The 19,123-nt window shown below is 41.3% G+C and overlaps 1 protein-coding gene across 2 annotated transcripts in view; it reads right to left on the bottom strand.

Annotated features, from left to right (window-relative positions):
• Window positions 1-7,661, bottom strand: part of LOC134529726 (histone acetyltransferase KAT8-like) — a 30,706-nt gene extending 23,045 nt beyond the window's left edge. Inside the window, exon 1 of one of the 2 annotated variants that reach the window (XM_063364108.1) lies at window positions 7,263-7,661. In XM_063364108.1, the coding sequence (XP_063220178.1) occupies window positions 7,263-7,494 (232 nt within the window). In that variant the 5' untranslated portion in view covers window positions 7,495-7,661. Of the gene's footprint in view, window positions 1-4,028; window positions 5,901-7,262 lie in introns of those variants that run through there. The other variant, XM_063364109.1, reaches the window with a different exon arrangement.
• Window positions 7,662-19,123: the final 11,462 nt, after the last annotated feature.

Below are 19,123 nucleotides of genomic sequence, written 5' to 3'. Positions count from 1 at the left end.
GAAAACTGCAAGTTGAAAAAAAAAGAGCAGATCAAGAGGATTGAAAATATTGTGAGAGCTATGGGAGCAATGAAAAAATATCAGCAGCAGAGGGCTATCTTTCCAAATGCTAGAGCACAGAGCAAGCACATTCCATTTACCCGACGGGCAACCTCAGTTTGTAGAAGTGTTATAGTGACTGATAAAGACAATGGAGTGCATCTAGAGAAAAGTCTCTGTACTGTGGAGGAGCCAGAGTCCACCAAAGACCTTCAAGCGAAGCCATGATGCGAGGCGACATGCATTGTCTTCTACATGTTTGAGGCAAAAAAATGTGATCATGCTTGATGTGTGTGTAATCAGACATTGGTTTCAGCACGACCAGAAAAAAAACTGAACCTATACGGCCCACCTAAATTTTTCTATCCCATACTTAATTTTCCTTTACTTCAATTCCCTCCAATATTGAGTATTTTAGAATTAAGTATAAATTCAAAAACATAGTTTTAAGAAGAAAATAGGAACAATAATAGTGATAGAAAAATTAATTTTTCAAATTATTATTTTTTAATGGAAAAGCTGGACTCCAAACTTTAACCTATGCTGCAGCAATTATAATAATTCATGCATTACAATTTTCTTATTTTTTGATAAATTTTACCGCACAATTCCCCTGGCCAAATGTATAGTTCAGAAGCTTCTGCAAAAAAACTTTAGAAATCATTCGTTTTAGCTTTTTTTTTTTTGTCCTTTGAGGTGGTTATTTCAATTTTATTTGCAGAATATTTATAGGTAAAGAGGTGTGTTCAAGTCAGTATAGGATAAGCACCATATTAACTATGAGTGTTTTATGTTTTGGTACAACTTGTGTCAAGTGTGATGTTTTAAAAATAATGAAAATAGTTTTGTACATAATTTAAAACACGTTTCCTTGATTGCTGCTATAAAGACAACCGTTTTAACAAGTTTCCCTTCACAGTACAATGGCCGCCACCATACGTGAATTCCTACTGTGCTTCCAAACAGCTTGCCTTAATTATAGCAGGGACCTTGAAATCAGAACCTGTTGCATAAAAAATATACTTCTGCAATTTTATATCAATCTATTTCTCATATTCATTCAATATAGTTCTGAGAAATAAGATATTGGGCAGGGCCATAAAGTCGAGTGAAATTAAGGGGTAAGCTATTTATTTGAAATTTGCAGCAAGTATCTTTGTTACGTCACTTAATAACCATCACATGACCAGTTTTGACTTCAAAAAAGTTCTGCATCATGAATACAAATTTATTTCTTGATTCTGATGACATGACCCTGTGATACTTGATGCTTGCTGTTTTAATTTAGTACGTCGAAAGATCCAAAAAGAATATCACAATACAAACAAATTATGTCAGGTATTGTGGAATTTTTTTCTTTTGTATTCTACTTATAATCATATTTCAGTATTATAACACAAGTTTTGTTAGGTCCAGGATCTTTCGACGTACTTAAATAAAACAGAAGTGACATGTACCACAGGATTAATCATATCAGATCATGCCATCAAGATCAATGGATCAACAAGGATATATAGTATGGAACTTTTATTATATTTATTATTATTAATAAAGGTAAATTTCTCTTGTCATGGCTTTTCCATACATATAATAATTAAATTTAGATAATAATTCTTTCGAACACTTAGGACATTCCTCTACCTTGAAAACAGCATTTCTAAATTTCTACTGGTTTTGAAGAAATATAACCGTTTAAAGTATACATTACAATACCTATGCATTGACGCGGTCACCACAATTTTTTGCTTTACCATGTGGGTCTGTGTGATTATGTTTTGGAAAACTTAAGTCAAATATTGAGAATGGTCAATTGTGTTAGGTTAGCTACATTAAAAAATACTTTAAAACATTGTGAATGGTTGATTATGTTAGTAGAGCTACATTAAAAATACTGTCAAATATTTTTAATGGTTGCTTAGGAATTACCAATTTGAGACGTAGCTATCCTAACCTTATTACAACTCAGATCGGCCCGGCTAGAAGACGACCTAACCTGCAACATTCATAATAAATAAAAAATAAAAATAAAAAAAACAACTACAAAATCAGTTGAATCCTCTCTGAATGACAAAGTATAATATTTATTTCTCAAAATTATTTTAAAACCTGGCAAAGGCAGGGTCTTCTAATGCTACAACCTAACCAATCATTCACATGATTTCACAATCTTTTTAATGTAGCTATAACCTAATTAACCATCCACACTTTTTTAAAGTTTTTTTTAATATATGTTGACTATTCTAGTTTCTCCGTCACATAAGTCTATGAAAGGTGAAAGATGACATGAAAATCTTTTGTTTTTTTACCCTGTAATATGTGCTACTGAAGTTGCTCGTGCGAGCAGTGAACTTAGAAACTATTTGGGCCCTTGAATGGACTTGAGTGAATAGGTTGCTACTCTTTGTTGCCATTCTTAAGCAACCATTAAAAATGTTTTACAGTATTTATAATATACCTATACTAACCTAGCTAACCGTCCACAATATTTAGAAGTATTTTTAACGGATCTAACCAAATATAAACGACCTTCTCACTATGTAACATATTTGTAATATTTATACTGATCATGCACAAACGCGGCCTTAGAATAGACTGTTGTGAATGTTATGTTTGACGATTCTGTGATTTTCCGGGAATAAGAACGTTAAAAAACAATGGCGAAAGCAGCATCAATGCATAAGCTATAAACTGTGATTTCTCAGAAACCAGTTGGATTATATAGATGCTGTTTTCAAAGTAAATACAGGAACATCTATAGTTCCTGAAAAAAAGTATTTTCTGAATTTTATTATTATTATTTTTTACATTGCATTAAGAGACATTACAATACCTATGCATGATAATGCCTTCGCCATTTATTGTTTTTGCGTGTGGGTTTGTGTGTTTGTTTACGAGATCTTTAGTCAATATTGGTATTACTTTAAAAATCTCAGCAGTTAATATTACAATGGTATTGCAATTATAATGAAATTTTAATGTTTCTACTAAAGATGTTTCCCTATTTACCCTGTAAACAGTGATTCTTAATTCTTATTGGTTTCTCAGAAATTACTGTTTGTAGTTCACATTTGACAACTATGCAGTGAAGCGGCCACTCTTGTATATGTTTTAATTGCATTGCTGATCCTGTGGATTTCCACTCATAAAGACGTGTATATTTTTGATTAGGATAGCATCACACAATGTAACGTAAATGATAACTAAAAAATAATAATAATGTGAATCCCAACTGTGCATCCAAACCCAGCATCAACCCTTGACATGACCTTTTATGTGTCAGTTTACATAATTGTCAAAAACTGTCCACATGTTTTCAAAGTAGTTTTAATGTAGCTATACTAACCCAAACATCCACATTGTTTTGAAGTATTTTTTTGATGTTGCTAACCTTACGTAACTGACCATTTTCAAAAATTAAATCAATTTATCCAAATCATATATACCTACACACCTACCCACAAGGGAATGCAAAAAATAGTGGCTGCATCTTTAATGAGGTAAAGCAATGTAACCTATTAACAGTGGTTTCTAATAAACCAGTTAGAATTTAGAAACACAGTTTTCAGCGTTAATATGGAAACATCTCTAGTGTTCGAAAATCATATTTTCAGATTTTTATTTTTACTTTACGTAAAAGCCCCTCTGGTAGAATATCACCAAAAATTACCCCCACACAGATAAGCCGGTAAATATGTAGTTGAGCGGTATTTGCGAAAAAAAAATGTTAAAAATCTGAAAATACTTTTATTATATGCTCTTTAAATTCATCTTTTCATTAAAGCTGGCGGAGATAAGAAATTCCAAATAATTTAGGAGATTTCGAATTTTTTAATTTTCATAGTTGGGCAATATTTGTTAAATAAAATTTAAAAATTCCGAAAATACTTTTATTCTATGCTCTTTAACTTCCTGTTTTCATTAAACCCGACGGAGATAAGAAATTCCAAATACTTTAGGAGATAACAAATTTTTTAATTTCATCACCAAACCTGTGCATTCATGCGGCATACACCATTGTTTCTTGTTTACGTGTATGAATTTTTTTTTCCGCGATGTAGGTGAACTACTTCATCATTTTCTACTAATGGCAAAGGAATTATAGCCTCCTCTAACTTAGGTAAGTTTTTAACGTTTCAAATTTTAATGTTTTCTTTGTTATTTGAATATTGTTGCGCAAGTAATAATTTTAAAAAAACTACGTGAGTTCCTACTGTCCATCCTTTGTCCCGGTTGGTTAGGTCAGGTCAGTTACATTATAAATAATTTAAAACTTAAGAATAATTAAAATTAATTCACATTATTTTTAATGTCACCTTAGTTTCAAAGTATCCATAATGTAACTGACCTCACCTCATCCACCATATTAATTAATTAGGCATTCAAAAACTCACGGCAAAATAACAAAAATGGCATCTGTCGAATGATTACACAGATCTTCTATAGCAAAATTAAGAACGGCGATATCTGCTAAAGTATTTGGAATTTCTTATCTCCGCCGGCTTTAATGAAAAGAGGAATTTAAAAAGCATATAATAAAAGTATTCTCAGATTTTTAACATTTTTTTTTCGCAAATACCGCTCAAATACATATTTACCGCATTCCCAGTAGTGGGATTTTTTTAGAACCCAGTTGAAATCAAAAACGATATTTTTCAGAACAATCAAGCTACACTATTACGTAATGCTAAAAGAAACAATTGGTAAATATGTAGTTGGGCGGTAATTGCGAAAAAAAATGTTAAAAATCCGAAAATACCTTTATTTTATGCTCTTCAACGTCCTCTTTTCATTAAAAGTGGCGGAGGTAAGAAATTCCAAATACTTTAGGAGATATCGAATTTTTAAATTTCATCATATGTAGTTGAGCGGTATTGCGAAAATAAATGTTAAAAATCCGAAAATAACTTGATTATATGCTCTTCAACTTCCTCTTTTCATTAAAAGCGGCAGAGATAAGAAATTCCAAATACTTTAGGAGATATCGAATTTTTTTAATTTTGCAATACAAGACCTGTGGAACCATTCGAGCGACGCCATTTTTGTTATTTTGCCGTGTGTTCGTGAATACGTGAATCGTCAATGCGTAATTAATAAAATGGTTGATTAGGTCAGGTCAGTTACATTATTAATACTTTCAAACTAAGCCGACATTAAAAATAATGTGAATTAATTATAATTATTCTTTAGTTTTAAATTATTTATAATGTAACTGACCTTACCTAACAAACCCGTAACAAAGGATGCACAGTAACAACTCACGTAAATTTTTTTTTGTTACTTATTACTTGCGCAACAATATCAAAAACACAAATAAGACTTTAAAATTAGAAACGTTAAAAACTCACCTAAATTGGAGGCGGTAATTAAACACCGTTTTAAACAATAAATGAACTAAATAATCACGTATTGGTTCGTTTGAATTCTGGCCTATCACGAACAATCACGCGACATCATTATCCAATAAAAAAAGTAGATACTCGTACCTCGTACGTAAACAAGAAACAATGTTAACCGCCACATCACGGCACTGGTATTGTGATGAAATTTAAAAATTCGATATCTCCTAAAGTATTTGGAATTTCTTATCTCCGCCGGTTTTAATGAAAAGAGGAAGTTGAAGAGCATATAATAAAGGTATTTTCGGATCTTTAACATTTTTTTGGTAAATATTTACAATCGCGGTAGATGCCAAAAATAATGCTAAAAATCCGAAAATACTTTTATTCTATGCACTTTCACTTCCTCTTTTCAAATCAACCGGCGGAGATAAGAAACTCCAAATACTTTAGGAGATATCGAATTTTTTAATTTCATGATATGTAGAGTCGCGGTAGATGCCCAAAAAAATGTAAAAAATCCTAAAATACCTTTATCATATGCTCTTCAACTTCCTCTTTTCATTAAAAGCGGCGGAGATAAGAAATTCCAAATACTTTAGGAGATATCGAATTTTTAAATTTTGCAATACAAGACCTGTGGAACCATTCGAGCGGCGCCATTTTTGTTATTTTGCCGTGTACGTGAATACGTGAATCGTGAATGCGTAATTAATAAAATGGTTGATTAGGTCAGGTCAGTTACATTATTAATACTTTCAAACTAAGCCGACATTAAAAATTATTTTGTGAATTAATTTTAATGGCTGTTTAGTTTTAAAATATTTATAATGTAACTGACCTGACCAAACAAACCCGGACAGAGGGTGAACAGTAAACTAAAATGGTCGATTAGGTCAGGTCAGTTACATTATAAATACTTTAAAACTAAGGTGATATTAAAAATAATGTGAATTAATTTTAATTATTCGTTAGTTTTAAATTATTTATAATGTAACTGACCTTACCTAACAAACCCGTAACAAAGGATGTACAGTAACAACTCACGTAATTTTTTTTGTTACTTATTACTTGCGCAACAATATCAAAATAACAAATAAGACTTTAAAATTAGAAACGTTAAAAACTCACGTAAGTTGGAGGCGGTAATTAAACACAGTTTTAAACAATAATTGAACTAAATAATCACGTATTAGTTCATTTGAATTCTGGCCTATCACGAACTATCACGTGACATCATTATCCAATAAAAAAAATAGATACTCGTACGTAAACAAGAAACAATGGTGCACGCACGCCACAGGAATGCGCTGGTTTTGTGCTGAAATTTAAAAATTCGATATCTCCTAAAGTATTTGGAATTTCTAATCTCCGCCGCTTTTAATGAAAAGAGGAAGTTAAAGAGCATATAATAAAGGTATTTTCAGATGTTTAGCATTTTTTTTTGGCATATACCGCGAATCTACATATGATGAAATTAAAAAATTCGATATCTCCTAAAGTATTTGGAATTTCTTACCTCCGCCGGTTGATTTGAAAAGAGGAAGTGAAAGGGCACAGAATAAAAGTATTTTCAGATTTTTAGCATTTTTATTGGCATCTACCGCGATTGTAAATATTTACCATTTTTTTTTCGGAAATACCGCTCAACTACATATGATGAAATTTAAAAATTCGATATCTCCTAAAGTATTTGGAATTTCTTACCTCCGCCACTTTTAATGAAAAGAGGACGTTGAAGAGCATAAAATAAAGGTATTTTCGGATTTTTAAATTTTTTGTTCGCAAATACCGCCCAACTACATATTCAACAAACAATTCTTGAATTTTTTTTTTTTCACTTGAAAGTCCCTCTCAACAATAACCATTTTTACGCTTACTACTTACGCCATGTGTCATCGGGTCTTTTAACCAAATAATGTTCACCGATGTCTACCAGTGCTTCGATTCCATTAATAAACTCGTCGTCTTCATTGTCCCCGTCAACTTTAGGGTCACTCATAATATTAAAGTTTCTGTTTTCTTGTTTTCTCATTAAATTATCATCTAAACCTAACGAATCTTCAAACAACTCTTGGTCACTTCCATCCAACGGCTTTAACACAAACATTTCTGACATTCTGACAATTTTAGTCGGTAACGTCAGTAATTTTACATTTAATTTCAAAACTGCCGTTCAGTAAAGCAGTAATTTAAATGCACTTGAACAAAATAAAAACAAGAAACATGTTGTGTACTAATAACGACGAATTCAGAGATTCAACAGGTATTAAAAACAACCAAGCAAGGATAGAAAAGAGTCAAGAAGGAACATATCATAGCATAACTATATAGAAACGGTCGTGTCCTGCATTTGGCCTCGGCTTCCTCCCTCTGAAACCAACATGGCCGTCTCTCAAAGAAAGCCATATCCCACAGGCTTCTCTACACCAGCCTTGGGGTATAGGTGACGAGTGGTGCCGCAACTCATACATAGATAGCATCAAGCATTATTGACATTTATAACAGTGCGTATGTATTTTTTTTATTAATGTACAATGTAAGATGCGTGTCAGTGCTATGTGTGTAATAATTAAATAGTTTCCTTGTTTGCGGGTTACTGGGGAGGACAAATGATGACCTGTGTGTAGAATATAAATCGCTTGTATCAGTGACTAGTGTATGGAGGAGTTCTATTTAAGCTAGGTATAAGTTTAATTAACCAGTGCTACCTGGCTGTTTGCGGGAGCAGACTAACAGAATCCCATGCAGTCGCCCGCCCAGCAAACCCACCTCCCACAGCGGGACCTCACACTATGCACGACCGTATGGCTCCCGGTGACTGGCTGGGCACATACCTGCTTGGAGGCCACTGCGCTGCCTTGCGCGGCCTTGGAGCCTAACACCACACTCACACAACGAAACCAACTAGGCCACCCTTGACACTACACTTTACAAGCCTCTAAATACAGACATCACGACACCTTCATACATCAGTCAGCCACCTAACTGAGGGGGAAAGGGTGACCTTCCCCTCTCCTGACAACTACACTAAATAAATTAAAGCCAAGCACCACAGCGACAGCCACTTAACTTAGGGATGGACATTTAAAATGTACATCGATGTTTTTTCCGATGTAATGCATCGATCATTTGCATCGATGTTAATACGATGTATTGAGAAATACATACATCGATGTTTCTAAAACATCGATTGTTTTCTAAATGACATGTTTAGGCCTTAAAGAAAACTAGGTAAGTACAAGGAAAAATATGTATTAAAATTCACAATCACACAGCCAACACAGCTTTATTTTCTTTACATATTCCAATATTTTTTTTTTCAATGATATGTAAAAACAAAAGTTTAATTAATATTTTTTCCCTTTAATCGGTTTCTTTGCTCAGTCAAAACTAGCCCTGCCTGTGAAAAGAGTCTTTCTGAAGGGACAGATGTGCCAACAATTGTTAAATACTTAAAAGCTATTTTGTACAGCTTTGAGAATTGTATTTTATAATCCCTCCATATTTCTAACGGATTTTCGTTCAGTCTTTCAACAGGAACTCTGAGATAAACTGAATGTTCGTCAGACAAAACATCTTCAGATTTGTTAACTTTCCAGTTATGATGCACTAACTTATGGTGATCACTCCATAATGAAAAGGTCTGTTAATTTTTATCGGACTTGTGAGAATCGGAATCAGTTTCTTCACTGCTTTGCAAATTCTTTTTCATTAAATCTTTAATTTTCGAAACAGCAATCGAACAAGCTATCGCATCATTGAAGTGCATCTTTTTAAACCGTGGATCTAAAATACTTGCGATAGCAAAAACAGTCACATGTTCTATTGGACCCATTCACCACAATGACAGATGATACAGTAGATATTTCTGATGCACTGAGTATTGCAGGTGCTCTAGGGTCGCAGAAGAGAATATCATTTATGACACTACGGAGTTATAAAAATCTTTGTAACATGTAATATGAACTGTTCCAACGAGTGTCCACACTTTGTATTAATTTTGTCCCAACAGGAGACTCCGCAGTCGCAGCTTTACGCAACTCATCACTAGCAATGCAACTCTGTTTGAACCAAGTTACTATTTTTTTTTACTTTAGAAACAATGTTTCTCTACTCAGTACATATTATTGTGCTTTCAGCCACCAAATTCAAAGTATGGGCGAAACATGGGATGTGTTTCCTTCTACCGAACGCTAAGTAGGCCGCCTTAACTATATTCGCTGTGTTGCCAGTAACAACAGCTGTCACATTCTCTTGATCTATTTTCCAGTCTTGGCAAGCCTTGACGCCGACCGCCAATGCTCCTCTATGTCGCATAGACCGCTATGCCTCATCAACGTCTCGCAAAAGCGTGTGCACCGAACGCGCCCGTGCGCGCAGCAAAGTGTAGTGCGTGCGACGAGGCGAACGCCATGCAACGAGTGCTGCGCCGGCGGAAGGATTCGGCCGGGTGAGGCATATCTCTCCGCCGCACTACAAAAAATTAATTTATGTATATTTTTTCACAGGTTTTATTAAACGGTTCAGTTTCCCGCGAAATTCACACGTTTCCGCGGGAGGGCTGGCGGGGGAGAGGGGTCGCGCGCGGCGACACCGTCAGTGGCCTTCCGGAGCTTGAACAGGCCGGCAGCCTGCACGCAACGCGGAACCATCAACCTTTGCTTTCACCGACATGTAATTTTCAATAGTGTAATATCTTTTCAAACTTTTACGTACAGTTCCGCGGTCGGCCTCAATCTACCATGAGGTATTTAACTTAATTAAATCAGTGCTCCAAGATGAGTGTTCTACGTCATACGTAAGTACTGTGGGAAGTTTACGAGAATTTACGTCGGCGCTTCACGCCCCAACTTAGCCTACGGGCTACTTAGTTTTGGCCCGCACGGGGCAGCCAGCAGGCGACACGTGCCATCGAACGTAATAACGAATCAGTCCATGGGACACATCTAGGTATCATGTAGAGTCGCCAGAGACATGGGCCTACATGTGACTAGCCCAGTTTATTAAGTTGCCGTACGCCGCGGTCTCGTGTTCGAGGTCGGGCGCAAGTCCTAGCGGGGTGGCTGGCTTTCTTAGAGATTTCTGTTCAGGGATGGCGCCAGGCTAGCTCGGTGTCTAACCGTGTGATGGTCGTGGGTTCGTTGTCCCAGCGTGGTCCGCTAGAACCGTCGGCGGTGATGGAATTTTTTTCCTGATTAGGTTGGGTTGTTTAGGTTAATTTACATACACTGTTCTGGTTGTTCTACGGGTCGCACGTCGCGCACGGGAGGTGCGGGGTGGACGTTTTATTGTTCACGATTTACACTGGGTCATTACATTGGGCGCGAGGTCTACTCGGCGGTACATGACTGCCAATGAGGCGTCGGAACACGTAGAAGTTTTGATTACACTATTATTACAATTACACTTGACAAAACGGCACTCTGTGGTGCTTTTGCGTACACGATTACACTGCACACGTTATCTGAGAGGGACACCTGCGTGCCTCTACGTGTGTTTACTTATTAAGTCCTCACGCAAGTCGCAGTTGAGGGAGAGTGTTGATTAGCATCGGCTAATATCGTAATCGGTGACTTGCGACGCGCGGGCCCACATGTGTGGACCGCGGCTCGCTACTAAATTAAAGACACGTTTAAGCTTGGATGTAGCCTGTGCTTGTGCACTGGGCGATTAACTAAAGTTCTGGGGTGGAGGGAGATGGCCCGTACCGTATACTGCACGGCCCCACGTAATGCTTTGTGTGGGGCGTGTTAAATTGACGTGGCTAGGTTAGGCCCTACACTGGAAAAGGACCGGGCGCACACGGGGAGTATTTAAAAAAAGGTTTTGGTTGTGACTATAATTACCAGATGGACGTTCGGTGAAACAAAGAGATGCTGGCTCCCCGTGGGACGTGCGTCCGTCCCGGTCCACGAGTCGCGCTGTACTCGCGTCTAGCCCTGGTGCGAGGGGAGGGGTGTGCTCCCTGTCGCGCCAGAGTTTCTAAAGTTCCGTTATTCGTAAAAAAGTACATTAATAATAAAAAGCAAGTGGCTCTTAATTCATACAGTAAAACTTAATGATTAACTTAATATCTATATATGTTTTAGAATTGCCATTTAATAAGTTTGTCTAAAATAAGTTTGAATATTAGAGTCAAGCTGGAGACTGTCTGTTTCTTGATAACTACTCCAGTGGCGAATGATAATGCTAATTTGGGGCGGTTTGCGTTATGTCACACGTTTCACTACTGAATTTAGGCTGAAGGCCGCAAGGGTTGCACTCACAGCTGTTTTAGTAGAAAACTACACGTGAGTGACCTGGGAACTCCTACGTCGCACTCTATTAATTAGGGGCTTTTGTTTGTTTTTGATTACTTTATTATTGTGTGGGGAATTTTGTAGGCACGGGGAGTGCGTTGCATTCGTAATTAAAATGGTTCGCTATTCTCTACCTTGGGCTGCGGTCCGCTCACTTGACTCAGGTGGGCCATGGCTAGGGGTGCTTTCCGTTAGCGGAGCCGAGTACTGGCGGGTGCAGGTCGGGCTTTGGGGTGGCCTTCGGCCGTACGATGTCAAACGCCCCCCCTCGAGAAGCCCGACCTTGTGCCGCGAGTGTCTCCAGCACGTGAGGGCGCCCCTAGCTTCGGCAGCAGCACCGCTTCAGCGGTGTCCGTGATGGCCGCAGCTGGTAGGCTCTGCGTCCTGGGCCCAGGTCGTCCCACGTCGAACACCCAGGTGCTGGCCTGTTGACGTCGTCCCTCAGCATCTGGTACGGCGTGGATGGGTACAGCCTCCTCTCTTGTTCCGGTGTACCGGGCGGGTTTGGAGTAGAGGCCTCCTCGTCCTCGTCGTCCAGTTCCGTCACCATGGGGGTGGTGTCGGCGTGGTCGTTCTGCGGTTGTGCCCTAAGCACCTCCCCGGACTCGTTCTCGGGGGGTGACAGTTGTTCCGAGTGTGGCTGCGGTGTCTCGCAGCGTGCGGCGGTGCTGTGGTGGCCAGGGTGCCGGCCGGCAGGGGCGGCGGCGACCAAGGTCAGGTGGCTCTCGGCAGGCAGGCAGCAAGCGCGGGCGGCGCTCGGCACGGCCCGGCTCAGCCTTGCCGACATGCGGGCGTTTCGCGGCCCGTCGTGCCAGAGGGATGACAGGTGTCATCGTCTGAGTGACGGTCACGTGCGGTGGTGGGGCGGTTGGGCGTCCAGGTACCGTGGTGTCGACCTGCATTGCGTCAGGCAGATGCAGGGAGCTCAGGCGACCCGGTAACCGCGGTGACGTCACGGTGTGGTGGCGCGGTGGCTTTGGGGGCCAGGGTGCGCGTCGCCTCGGCGGCTGCTGTGGCAGGCCGGCCGAGGGGTGGCGTCGTGGCGGCTGTGGTGGCTTGAGTACAAGTCGCCTCGGCGGCTGCTGTGGCAGGCCGGCCGAGGGGTGGCGTCGTGGCGCCTCGGGCGTTCCTGATGTCGCCTCAGGTGGTGACAAAGACAGCGTTAGCAACGTGCGCGTCTGTTTCGTTCTGGCGGGTTGTATCGACTGAGCCTCGAAGCCAGGCGGGCACCGCGGGGCGAATCCAGGCGGTGGGGCCTCGCACAGGCATCTCGGCGTCGTGGCCCTGGGCGTTGCGTTGTCCAGCGTCCCTTTTGAGACCGCGTACTCATGTGGCAGTGAGGACGGCTGCATGACTTTGAAGCTAGGCGTGGCGACGGTGTGGTGCGACGTGTCGGTGTCGAGTCTGGTGGCGTACCAGATGAGGCGTGTTTTGGAGATGACGCGGGTTGCGTCGGAATGGTCCTTTGCGGCACTGTGACGGTGGTCAGGTGCGGTGGTGAGGCCATCCCGGCGTCGTGAGGTGTCTCCGACACGAGGCGGGTTCGAGACGTCATGACAGACTGCGGTGGGATGGTCGGCGTCGTGCGTCGTTCGGTCGGCTTCGGCGGGTCAAGCGTCGTCACAGTCATGTTGAGTGGCGTCAGGTCTACTAGGGGTGTTGAAGCTGGTGGCTTTGGGCCCGGAGGCGGAGGGAGCAGGATTGTCGGCGAGAGGGTGACGAGCGTAGGCGTCGGGACGGAAGGCGTCCTATGTGAGGCGTAGTGCGTCGGCGTGAGTGGCGTCAGGTCGATGAAGCGTGGTCTCGCTGGTGACGGTGTTTCCGGACTTGGGTCGGGAGACGTCAGGTCTACGAGGGATGCCGAGGTTGGTGGCTCCGGGACAGGAGGCGGTGGGAGCGGGATTGCTGGCGTTAGGAAGCCGAGCGTCGGCATCGGGACGGTAGGTGACTGGAACATTGTACATGACGGTGCGAATGTCGTCGGGACGTGCGTTCGTGATACGTCATGCGTCAGCGTGAGTGGTGTCTCGATGTCGTGAATTTTCGCGGCGTATATTAGGGGAGGAATTATTAGCGTCGCTGCCGAATACTGCACCTGGGTGGCTCGTTCTGCGGTACATCGCGCGCACGTGAAGGTGAAGGGCTCGCGCCGCAAAGTCCCTTCACACTCGTTGGTGCAGTCACGATGCCATAGGCCGGCACACTCGTCGCAGTGGTAGCCCATGAGGTATTTAACTTAATTAAATCAGTGCTCCAAGATAAGTGTTCTATATCATACGTAAGTACTGTGGGAAGTTTACGAGAATTTACGTCGGCGCTTCACGCCCCAACTTAGACTACGGGCTACTTAGTTTTGGCCCGCACGGGGCAGCCAGCAGGCGACACGTGCCATCGAACGTAATAACGAATCAGTCCCTGGGACACATCTAGGTATCACGTAGAGTCGCCGGAGACACGGGCCTACGTGTCACTAGCCCAGTTTATTAAGTTGCCGTCCGCCGCGGTCTCGTGTTCGAGGTCGGGCGCAGGTCCTAGCGGGGTGGCTGGCTTTCTTAGAGATTTCTGTTCCGGGAGGGCGCCAGGCTAGCTCGGTGTCTAACCGTGTGATGGTCGTGGGTGCGTTGCCCAAGCGTGGTCTGTTAGAACCGTCGGCGGTTCTGGAATTTGTTTCCTGATTAGGTTTGGTTGTTTAGGTTAATTTACATACACTGTTCTGGTTGTTCTACGGGTCGCACGTCGCGCACGGGAGGTGCGGGGTGGACGTTTTATTGTTCACGATTTACACTGGGTCATTACATTGGGCGCGAGGTCTACTCGGCGGTACATGACTGCCAATGAGGCGTCGGAACACGTAGAAGTTTTTATTACACTATTATTACAATTACACTTGACCAAACGGCACTCTGTGGTGCTTTTACGTACACGATTACACTGCACACGTTATCTGAGAGGGACACCTGCGTGCCTCTACGTGTGTTTACTTATTAAGTCCTCACGCCAGTCGCAGTTGAGGGAGAGTGTTCGATTAGCATCGGCTAATATCGTAATCGGTGACTTGCGACGCGCGGGCCCACATGTGTGGACCGCGGCTCGCTACTAAATTAAAGACACGTTTAAGCTTGGATGTAGCCTGTGCTTGTGCACTGGGCGATTAACTAAAGTTCTGGGGTGGAGGGAGACAGCCCGTACCGTATACTGCACGGCCCCACGTAATGCTTTGTGTGGGGCGTGTTAAATTGACGCGGCTAGGTTAGGCCCTACTCTGGAAAAGGACCGGGCGCACACGGGGAGTATTTAAAAAAAGGTTTTGGTTGTGACTATAATTACCAGATGGACGTTCGGTGAAACAAAGAGATGCTGGCTCCCCGTGGGACGTGCGTCCGTCCCTGTCCGCGAGTCGCACTGTACTCGCGTCTAGCCCTGGTGCGAGGGGAGGGGTGAGCTCCCTGTCGCGCCAGAGTTTCTAAAGTTCCGTTATTCGTAAAAAAGTACATTAATAATAAAAAGCAAGTGGCTCTTAATTCATACAGTAAAACTTAATGTTTAACATAATATCTATATATGTTTTAGAATTGCCATTTAATAAGTTTGTCTAAAATAAGTTTGAATATTAGAGTCAAGCTGGAGACTGTCTGTTTCTTGATAACTACTCCAGTGGCGAATGATAATGCTAATTTGGGGCGGTTTGCGTTACGTCACACGTTTCACTACTGAATTTAGGCTGAAGGCTGCAAGGGTTGCACTCACAGCTGTTTTAGTAGAAAACTACACGTGAGTGACCCGGGCACTCCTACGTCGCACTCTATTAATTAGGGGCTTTTATTTGTTTTTGATTACTTTATTATTGTGTGGGGAATTTTGTAGGCACGGGGAGTGCATTGCATTCGTAATTAAAATGGTTCGCTATTCTCTACCTTTGGCTGCGGTCCGCTCACTTGACTCAGGTGGGCCATGGCTTGGGGTGCTTTCCGTTAGCGGGGCCGAGTACTGGTGGGTGCAGGTCGGGCTTTGGGGTGGCCTTCGGCCGTACGATGTCAAAGTGTTAGGTAATAGTGAAGTGTATTGTTCGTCAAGATATCGTTCGTTATGTCAGAGTGTATTTTTGTAACTATCGCATCACGTGTACAAGTCCGCCCCTCACGCGCATTAAAATCGTGAGCCGCCACTGAGGAAGTGAGCTGCGCGTGTGACTAGTCGCGTCGGGCAAACTGTTACGGCCAGAACGGGCAGCAATATGTATTGGGCTGTGCTGTATTAAATTCACCAAATATCTTCCAGAAACTTTGTGTTATTATTCAGGCATCTCAAGTGGCCATAACAGCTCGGGGGGCCCTACTGCGTTAACCCCTACCTCTAGCCACAAGGCCGAACCTTCCCTGAGATCACGAACCCAAGCAAAAATCACGTCTAAATAGTCAGAGGTAGCGGGGACGGCGTCAGCCTTTAACAGAATTTCAGAAAGATAATCTGATGTATGTCTTTCATCCAATTCGTACACGCCTAAAGTGACCGAAATGCGCTGTAATGCTCAAAAAACGTTTCATGTTTAAGATATCCGACCAAATATCCGTTGTAAAGGTTATGTCTTCCATAGAGGACAGCATTTTTTTTAATTGTTTCTGAAATTGCTTCATATTTTTCGTCCAGCCAGCATCTTTGAGTTGTTCAACTCGGGAGTTTATATTGAGGAGCAACTGTTTTCATTAGAGTTCTGGAGCCTTTGTTTTCAATAATTGAGAAAGGCTGATGGTCTTTGCAAATCATGAATAATAAACAGTTGTTCAGTTTCCTTATCTTCGCTCCAGATTCGGAGTAAGAGGAAATATCTTTAAAGGCGGCCTGTATTGTTTTTTGGCGTTTTAAAGGGATGACGTTTTCGTCTAAGTCCGAATCAATAATTTCATTTAAGGTTTCCTTTAACGGCTTACAGGAACTTTAATTGCCACTGCCACTTGTAGAAGGAATTGGTTTAGATTGAAGTAGGTACACCAACATCAATTTTATTATTAGGCATATCCTTGGCATTTGGAGGATTCGATATTTCTTCTTCTGTTTTATTAACTGAATTAAATGTATTTTGTTTCGGCTGAATTAAGAGCTAAGCAGCCTTATGAACATTACGAATATGCCCAATTAAGTTCGTCGTATTTCCGGCAGACTTGATATCCTTTTGATATAGTTTGCATTTCGATTTATTATCATCAATTTTATTAAAGAACTGCCAAACTGAACTTTTTTTTAGGTCCCATATTATTACACAGCAGAAACACAGTCGGCCATATTGTTTTGGTTTTAATTTGCGTATTCAATGCATCGAATAAAAAACATCGATATATATTCGATGCTGAAGTGTTAACAATACATCGGTTCAATACGATACATCGAGTGTTTAAAATACATCGATGTATATCGTCCATCCCTCACTTAACTACTTGCAGGACCGTGAGCCACTATTAATCTTAAAATCGCACACTTCGCGCCCCGCCGTCGTTTCTAATGATTCGAATAAAGTGATGGGGTCGCAATCTTGAATTGACTTCCCACATAGCGAGTTATGGGAACATAATAGTTCCTGGTATCACTGTCACACGCTCCCGGCCGAGCATATGAAGAAACGGCGACTAAGCCAGTGCTTCACATCAAGGTTATGACTATTAAACTTGATGCAGTGAGAATTGCAGTGGAAAATTTATTGCTCTCACTACCTTCTCTGGAACAGCCTTTGGGAGCTGGCTCTAGAATGCTTTCCCTCTGGGGCAGCCTTCGGGAATTTACATTAGATTCTCTCCCCTGGAGCAGCCTTCTAGGAGCCTGCGGGAACTCCCCTTCTACACCTCGCCATGTCCAGTAAAAGGGTCGGCCACAACCTAGAGGTGGGTTGTTATAGCAATTTTAGGTATCTGTTCCAACTTGATACTGATACAGTAATGTACTAGTTACAAGTATCTGATACTTCTGTATCAGATAGAGCAGTAGCATTCCCAGGAAGCAACAAGGTATCAGCATTCTCGTTACAGGTTACACATCCTCCGTGCCGTCATCACCAGCGTAAAAAGGTATCGGTGTCTCTGATACATTATTTATCACGCCCGGTAATACTCTACCTCTGTTACGCTCATGCCCGCCTAAATGCAGCCAGTATCAATCAGTTCAACATTCACTGCAGTTCGTCCTGGCCGTCTATTACCACGTAGGTACATTGTTGCGGGCTGTCATGCTCTGTAGTTAGTATCTTTATAGTAAAATAAGGAATGGATAAGTGCAGGAAAAAGGCTTCATTTGTGTGGATTTTTTTTTTACGGAAAATAATGAGTTTGCTAAGTGTAAAATTGAGTTATAATGCAATACTATTTGTTAAATAGTGACTGAACTTGCAAAGTGTTTTTTTTATCGATATTGGCACTGCTATCTGCCTGATGTAACTCAAATGTCTATTGATATAGTATGCTCACTAATGTACCTATCTGTTTTTTATTTTTAATTTTTGATAAAATCGTAAATTTTTAATGTATGAAAACACTAGTTACTAATTGTTTTCAAAAAAGAAAGTCCATATGTTGATTACATCTGTTATTAGGGTCAACTGAGAATTTATTTGCATTTTCATAGTTGTTAAGTGCACAAATATAAATACTATATATTGTATTAATGTACTTTTTAATATTAAAATTTCATTAGGGTTATTATTGAACGAGACGGTGCACGCACTGCGCACTGAGCGTACTTTGATGTGGGACAATAAACAAAACGACTCGTAACAATTTCGCTCTGCGCCTCTCCTTCAACACCTTCCCCTGCGCTTCCTCCCCTACATTCTTTACCTTCTTTATCCCTTATTCGTCGTTCCGCTCCCTCCCCTTTTTACAAGCTCCGCCCAAGTGACCGTCATCTGCGATCGGGTTCTGCGCACATTGGCCGTGGTGTTGTTCAAGGCGAATTCTACACTGATACTAAAGTACTTGATACTTGAATAGTGTACTCGTTTGAAGTACCTGATACAGGCGCGTATCAGTGACAAAGTATCAGGTTGATACTCTGCGACCCACCTCTACCACAGCCCCTCTCAGCCAGACTCGCTGCCCGACTCCAGGAGCTGGTCGGCAGTAACGACTGAGGACATCCAGCCCCAGGGGTTTTTCACCCCCACCTACAGCCTCTCCAGCACCAGTCACGGTGCCGGGACACGTCAATTCATTCTATTCGTCAATATATAAATAACTAAAATCAAATGGTACAATCAAAAGCGAATTAGTATCCAGAATATAAGCTTTAAAAAATAAAAAGGCAGGAAGTGGTCTTTTTAAAATTATATTACATTTATATATTCACAACTCAACCTGTACATTAAAATTGTTTTAACTTACATTTTTACTTCTTGTTTTTTTTTGTCACTGAAATCACCCGAAATAAAACTGGAAAATCTAATATCAACTAAACAGGTTGAAC

Source organism: Bacillus rossius, chromosome 2 (assembly GCF_032445375.1).
Source record: "Bacillus rossius redtenbacheri isolate Brsri chromosome 2, Brsri_v3, whole genome shotgun sequence".
Lineage (NCBI taxonomy): Eukaryota > Metazoa > Arthropoda > Insecta > Phasmatodea > Bacillidae > Bacillus > Bacillus rossius.
This window is presented reverse-complemented; position numbering and strand designations above follow the sequence as displayed.